The 8,253-nt window shown below is 36.0% G+C and overlaps 1 protein-coding gene across 2 annotated transcripts in view; it reads right to left on the reverse strand.

The window, feature by feature from the left end:
• LOC106874797 (uncharacterized) overlaps positions 1 to 7,137 on the reverse strand; it is an 18,279-nt gene extending 11,142 nt beyond the window's left edge. Inside the window, exon 1 of one of the 2 annotated variants that reach the window (XM_014922653.2) lies at positions 7,029 to 7,137. In XM_014922653.2, coding sequence (XP_014778139.1) covers positions 7,029 to 7,055 — 27 coding nt within the window. In that variant the 5' untranslated portion in view covers positions 7,056 to 7,137. Of the gene's footprint in view, positions 1 to 6,544; positions 6,658 to 7,028 lie in introns of those variants that run through there. The other variant, XM_052973980.1, reaches the window with a different exon arrangement.
• Between the last annotated feature and the right edge of the window lie 1,116 nt (positions 7,138 to 8,253).

An 8,253-nucleotide genomic window follows, 5' to 3' on the forward strand; every position in this document is an offset into this window, starting at 1 on the left:
TCATACAATTATGCAAACCCTGTCCCCACAAAAAAAAATCTTTTTTTGGTGCATGATGTAAGGGCTAATTAGCTGTTATTTTTAGCACACCTCATGACCACCTTGTACTCTTTTTGTTAGTCAGTCAGACTTGTTGACGTTTTTCAATATCTTTCTCTCCCCATAAACACATTTAATGGTCTGTTGCTGAGACTGAAGACAAATCTTTGGACAGTCCGTGATTTAAAAAAGGAAAATTTTAAAAATTAACCACAAAATTAAAAAAAAAAAAAAAAAAAAGTGGGGGGTAACGTGTTCCTTTCTGAGTGACACTGACTCACAAGGGTTGGTTTGCTGGTTTCCATGGCATATATGATTCCCCAGCCAGACAGGGGCGCCAATCCATTGCAGGAGGACTCATTTTTGCCAGCTGAGTGGAATGCAGCAATGTGAAATAAAGTGTCTTGCTCAAGGACACAACACACAGAACTCACGACCTCTAAGTCATTCAAATGAAAGATTTGATACACACACCTTCCTAACCAGGCGGTTTGGGGTTCAAATCCACTGCATGGCACCTTGGACAAGTTCTACTAGACCCTAGGTGAATCAAAGCTTAGTGAATGGATTTGGTAGGCGGAGAGTCAAGTAAAATCAAAAATTAAAATCACAATCGTAAATGGAAATTGTAGTTGTGGCCGATGCCAGTGCCGCCTGACTGGCTCTCATGCTGGTGGCACGCAATAAGCACCATTCATGCGTGGGTTGTTGCCAGTGCTGCCTGACTGGCTCCCTGTGCCGGTGGCATGTAAAAAGCACCATCCGAACGTGGTCGATGCCAGCTCCCCCGCCCGATGATGAAGAAATTGAAAGCATTTTACTGTATGTATACATACATACATATATATATATATATATTTGAATTTAATTAGAGGTTGTGTTAACCTCATGAAGGGATGGTTCCATCCAAGGAAATACTGGTTCAATACTTAGTATTTTGGGGGAATAAATTTCCTTAAAATAATAGGTATCCATAAAAGAACATTTGGTTTATATTCCTTTAAAAGAAGAGAAAATGGAGATTGGGAAGTTATTAATTATTAACAGCAAATTGGTCATCTTCACTGACAGTCGTTAATAATAAACAATTATTAACTTCCCAATCTCCATTTTCTCCTATTTTATATATATGTATGTATAAGCATATATCAATCTCCTCATCATTCAGCATCCGTTGTCCATGCTGGCATGAATTAGATGGTTTGACTGGAGATGGTAAGCCAGAGAGCTGCATCAGGCTCCAGTCTGAATTTGGCTTGGTTTCTACAGCTGGATGCCCTTTCTAATGACAACCATGCCAACCACTCCATAGAGTGTAGGGGGTGGACACCTTTAAGTGACACCAGCATGGGTGCTTTTTATGTGTCATCTGCATGGATGTATCACCGGCACTGGCCACAACTATAATTTCATTTGGCTTGACGAGTTTTCTCAAGCACAGCAAATAACCAAAGGTCACAATCGCTTGTCATCACCTCTGTGAGACCCCACATTTGAAGATCATGCTTCACCACCTCATCCCATGTCTTCCTGGATCTACCTCTTCCACAAGTTCCCTCTACAGTTAGAGATTGGCACTTCTTTACACAGCTATCCCCATCCATGTGTGCACGCATGTGCATTTTGGCCTCCATGTGTCGACTGTGCGATCGTAAATGAGTGTCACTGTCATAGAAGCAGTGCCATCAATTTCTTATCTCTGTGAAAATATGTCTGATCGAGGAGAAATATTACTTTGTTTCGAAACAGGTAAGGATTCGCAACAAAGAGAACCTGGTCGTAGAAAATCTGCCTCATGGAAGCACACAAAGGTGGACATTAAAACAAACGATTACGACAATGATGCTAGAAACATAGCTTCCTCTTCTGAACCTACTGGCCAACACCCAAGAAATACTTCCAACTAAACTACACCCCCACCACCATTCATGCCAATGCATATTACAGAGCTGAAAAATCATACCTGACTCACATTTCCCCAGCGTTACAATTCCTATGCATGAATGAAATGAAATGAACCATCCACAAGCCAAGAATGGTGTTTGCACTCATATTATAACACCAGAGAACCAATCCAAGGTGAATCAATACAAAAATATTGATTACACATTATATATTTACAGGACATATTGGATAGAGTCCAAAATGATAAACAGTTCAAGATGAAAATAGATTCAGAACAGCAATTGTAGCCAACTTGAGCAGAATATCAACCACGTTGTTTATTTACTGTTTTATTGCTTAATAGTTTGTGCTTTGGAGAGGAGTGCAGACATGGCTGTGTGGTTAAGAAGTTTGCTTCCTAGTTACATAGTCTCAGGTTCAGTCCCACTGCGTGGTACCTTGTGTAAGTGTCTTCTCTTGTAGCCCCCAAGCTAATCAAAGCCTTGTATGTGGATTTGCTAAAGGGAAACTGAAAGAAGCCTATCATATAATCATTAGCACTGTTTTGAAGTTCGCTTCCCATGTTCATCATATACACACACACATATATACATACGTACATATATACATTCGTACCTATATTCGAGGCTCTGATGAAGCTATAAGGTGTTACTCAGACACTCAACAAAGAACCCACTACATCTTACAGCAGAAACAACTGTAAGCTAATGAAGCTCATAAGATAATTATTTATCCCTTTATCATCTATCTTCTTTATTATCAGGGCTCTGTACTTAGCCAACATTTCATTCTGAAACATATGTATGAGTTTTATATTGGGTTATTGGTGAGAGAGAGAGAGAGAGAGAGAGAGAGAGAGAGAGAGAGAGAGAGAGAGAGAGAGAAGGGGTCTGTAAACTTCCATATAAAATCAACAGAGAGAGTACTTTTGTTTTCAATTTCTCTTTTCCTTTTTGAATATTATTTTATTTAACTTTAAAGTAAATATTTTTCTTTTTTACTATTCTTTTCATTATTTCGTATAAAAAATACCAATAAATTTGATCAAAGTCATTTCATAATTATTGTATGTATACCATATTTCTTGACATTACCCATGGTGGCATAAGTATATTTCCAAATACCTGTCATATGATCGCTCATACATATTATATATATACATATTATATATATATATATATAATATATTATAGATATATATACATATATATATTATATTTATATACATATATATATATTATATATATATGTGTGTATATATATCTGAAAGTGGCTTCTTTCTATCTCCAGGCAAGTATGAAGCCCAAGATTTTCAGAGAGGGTGGAATGGTGATAAGCAATGCTTTTCAAAAGAGTTCTAGCAAAATGGAGACCAAAACTAGGTCAAAGACTCAAATGAACTAGAATTATTCTGATCTCTGCTACTCACAATTACACAAATATATTTTATTCTTAGAACATATCCAAATCATTTATAAATATAACAGGCTTTCGTTCTTTTGGCCGATAAATTTTATGCAAGGCAGCTGGGTCATTACACTTGGTTAAACATCCACAACAATGGAAACCTTCCAAAAAATAATTATTACTCGACAGAATGGGAAGTAAACTATATTGATTGTTTTTATTGAGAAATAAAAGAAATTAGGATTTTGAGAAGAGAAAATTTTTTTTAGGTCAAACAAGGTGTGACTATTTAGAGCAGTAATGTAAAATGAATACTGACATAGATTTATAATAAATTCATATATCATTGTTAACAAGTGACATTGGAATTGTTATAGATCTTTAATATAGGCGCAGGAGTGGCTGTGTGGTAAGTAGCTTGCTTACCAACCACATGGTTCCGGGTTCATTCCCACTGCATGGCACCTTGGGCAAGTGTCTTTTGCTATAGCCTCGGGCCAACCAAAGCCTTGTGAGTGGATTTGGTAGACGGAAACCGAAAGAAGCCCGTTGTATATAAGTACAAATATGTATGTGTGTGTATATGTTTGTCCCCCCAACATCGCTTGACAACTGATGGTGGTGTGTTTATGTCCCTGTTACTTAGCAGTTCGGCAAAAGAGACCGATAGAATAAGTACTAGGCTTACAAAGAATAAGTCCTGGGGTCGATTTGCTCGACTAAAGGCGGTGCTCCAGCATGGCCGCAGTCAAATGACTGAAACAAGTAAAAGAGTATGCATAGTGGGCAACTGCAGTTTTCGTAGGTTATTTAATTGATTAACCCTTTCGCATTCAGCTTACTCTGTCAAACGTAAAGCTTATTCATTCCCATTGATTTAAATCAATCATGCATCAGCTTGTAGCTTTGAGATTTCGATGATGTGATTATTTATTAATGGGTTCTAATTTAGGCAGAAGACCAGAAATTTGGAGAGAGCGGGGTGGGCGATTGGTCGAGACCAATGACCCGAGCTTTCAGACTGTTACTTTATTTAATCAATAGGGGAAAGGATGAACGGCAAAGTTGACTTTGGTGGAACAGGAACTCACATTATTATGAGTCTGAAAGAAATACTGTAAAGGGTTTTGCCTGATGTAGTAGGCACACTCACAAACGCACATACATGTGTGTATATATATATATAAATAACGTTGACCACTAACGTGGACAATTAATGTGCTAGAAATGGATCACATCTTGTGTCTATTAAGACCTAAATTGTTCTCAACATGAAATATAGCAGCATACCAAAACGTAGGCGGGCAAGACATTTAAAATCACCTAAAAAAACATTATTAAACATGTACCGGTTTCGGATTTAACAAATCTTACCGATTAATCCCCTGAGATTGCAGATACTATTTCTGAATCTCTTTGATTCTTTAGATGTGCTGGCCTCCTGATAATTAATCGATATTAATTAATATATGATTAATTACCAGATTTTATAATAATATATATATATATATACACACACACACAGTAATCCCCCGACTATTGCAGGTGAAAATCCATAAAGTAGAAACAGTACTGTATTATATATACATTTTTTAATTATTTTTATAATTTGTATATATATCCGAACATGGCCGATGTCAGGTCCACTTGACTGGCTCCTGTGCCGACGTCATGTAAAGAGCACCACCCGAACGTGGCCGATGCCAGTGGCATGTAAAAAGCAACATCCGAGCGTGGCTGATGCCAGTGCCCCCGACTGGCTCCTGTACAAATGGCACATAAAAAAACACCCACTACACTTTCTAAAAAATTTTTTAAGAGAGAAATTCTCAATTCTTTTAATTTTAAGAATAACAATTTGCCCCGCTACTTTTTACAACATCAACTCCCCTCCCCCGTCAGCCATGAAGCATACAACAAGATCTAACTGAAGTTTATATATATATATATATATATATATAAAAGCTAAACTAGTTGAATGTTTACGTAAACAACGACCTCCGATACAACATGGAAAGAGCCATATAGAAACTACATGATGGAATACCAGGAATTTCTACAAAAAATTCTAAAGTATTGTGTTTTATTGGTCAATAAAAATATACTATAAAACAGGTAATAAAATTAATTTAATTAGACTTAGTAATCACGGGGTCATGAAGTATTATGTACACAGCACGTGTGAAAATCATGAAATATCTACAATTCGAAAATATGGTGTTTTATTAATAAAATCGGTAAATTTGTAAAAAATTACCATAAAGGTAAGGTAAGGTAAAACAGGTAAATAAGTCAGTTTAGTTTAATTAGGCCTTACTAATCATAAACTGCCTAGATGTGGATCTAGATATTAACCCTCCCTCATTGGTTCATAAAGTATTTTTGGCGGAGGTAAAGAATACGCACATCACCCATTTTCGGCGCAACCCTAACCCTAAACACCGGGTGTGCGTATTCTTTACCCTAGGCCGTATGTTTTACATTACACACGCGGAATCCCCGAATGTCTACAAAAATTATATCGTCTTGTGTCTATAAAATATACTATTGATGTTTCTTTCTTTCTTCTCCTCCCACCTCTTTGCTCTTGTTTATGTTTTTTCTTTGGTTTGGGATTTGTATCTTAATGCGATTTTGTATTAGGTTATACATCATGTATATGCGCGTTATATATGTAATTATTAAATTATCTAAACTATATCAAATTATTATTTTCAACAAAGACTATACATATGTTTAAATATACTATAGAACAGTAATTAACTCAATTTAATTAATCTTAAGGTCAAAACTAAAGGGTTGTGGAATTCATAGCCTACAAATAGCAAAGACGTAGTATGAGAAAACTCAAGAAGGAGTCACCGAAAATGAGAATCCTCTGGGATGCAATGATCCAGTGTGATCATCTGACCAGAAATCAGAACTGGATGTTGTTGTGGTGAATAAAAAAAAAATGAAAGAACATGTATGATAATCGACATACCATGCCCAGGTGACAACAGGATCAATCTTAATAATTACTTATGGAAAATAATAATTTGAGTGAATGGTAGTATGCCGTTTTTCTGTTTCCGTACATGTTTGACAGCTTTGATTATATCCATAATTAACGTGAGCAAAGCGAAGCTATTGACTTCGTAAGTGTATCGAATGTTAACAGATGAGAGAACGATGAAGAATAAATATAACATACGAGGCACAATTACTGTCCTGCAAAATTACGATCTTCTTCGTCGTATTCGCCTTTTCGTCCACACCAACATATCAACAATTTGCGATGGAGATCACATCTTATTTCAAAAAGTAAAAATAGTTTCACTTTGACCTGGAAAGCCCCCAGCTTCCAACAAGGCAAATACTTTCGTTTTTGGTTTTTCTTTTTGGATCCTAGGGACAAAGATGTGTCAACTGAAACATTGCATACACTATAAAAAGACCTGCAGGTAATTTCTTGCCTCGTTAATTATATTGTTATATTTGTAGCCGTAAGATTTAAGGGGATAAAGATAAAAGGGAGTTGCAACGTCCTGCAAATGTTCTTGAGAAAGTCATCAATATCACAACTTCTCTCCACTTCTGTGTGTGAAATCGTTTTCTTTCTGTAGAGCCATTGGATAGAAGCAGACATAGATGAAAAATGAAATTATAGAAGGAAACATGAAATAAAGTGTACTTACTTGCCACAACAAGAAACAGATGTTCATTCAGAAGGATTTGGTTGAAGACAAATTGTCAAAATAAAGTCAGAAAAATGGTGGCCGGTGTCGACCGAAAATAATCCACTTCCGATTTGGACCGGGTAAACTGACAGGCTTTCTTTCTCTTTTAAGCCTTTAGCATTAAAACCAGACGTGTCACCTTCAAATATTCTGCCTCTTTTGTGTCCAAACTGGCCAGATCCGGGCTATCACACCTACCCTACAATATCATCCTCAAAATAAACAATCGCATCATCATATTAAAAATAATTTGAGTAAATAAGCATTATAGTCGATAGTAATTTGAATGCTAAAAAGTTAAGTAAATCTATTATAAATCACTTATATCCATCGGAAAATAACACAATTTACGTATGTAAACAATTAATAGAATAACAAATAACAAAAGAAATCAGTAAATAAATAGATTAAATAAAAAGTTATACCCTCCCACTCAATTTTACCCCACAACAAGAGATATCGACACAACTCAAGTGTTCCACCCCCTCCCGATATTGTTCCCTCATAACTTTCTGAAGAATAAATATTTTTAAATAAATCTTTTAATTCCAGATGGTGTAGATTACGAATATATCGGAATTTGTTGCGAAAAACTTTATCGGGGAGGTGGAAATATGATTTCCGAGAAAGTTATGGGGAAACCAAGTTATGTTCATGGTACACACTCTTGTTTTGCCGGGACTTTTGTATTCTCGACTTAAATATTTAAGTAGCTCAAAATACTGACGGCATTACCATAATTAATTACGGGGTTGAGGTGTGGGAACAGCCAAACAGAGCTAGCCCTAAGCCAATTGGACCGATTGCTCCCAATCGGGCCTTGCGCTCAAGGAGGCTACATTCTATACTGCGAAATTTCATGAAGGTGGTCTCCCTGAAGTTCAAAAAATCTACATAAAAATGCTCCTTAAAAAAAACACATACTTTCTACAATTTAGCGACACAAAATACCAAAAGATAAACCCATTCATCCAAAATGTTAAATTTCTTTCTAATTTTTGCCAGAATATTTTTAAAAAGCATAGTTTCAATGTAGTTTCGCTTACTGATGGTGAAAATTTTTGGTAAATTTATAGCTTAACACGCAACTCAATTTCGGTGGAAAATAATGCTTTTTCCTCGTTTTTATTTTATTTTTTTTCCTGGTGCTATCAAATCTAATATGCCGCAAATAATATTTTCC

This window comes from Octopus bimaculoides, chromosome 17 (genome assembly GCF_001194135.2).
Source record: "Octopus bimaculoides isolate UCB-OBI-ISO-001 chromosome 17, ASM119413v2, whole genome shotgun sequence".
Classification (NCBI taxonomy): domain Eukaryota; kingdom Metazoa; phylum Mollusca; class Cephalopoda; order Octopoda; family Octopodidae; genus Octopus; species Octopus bimaculoides.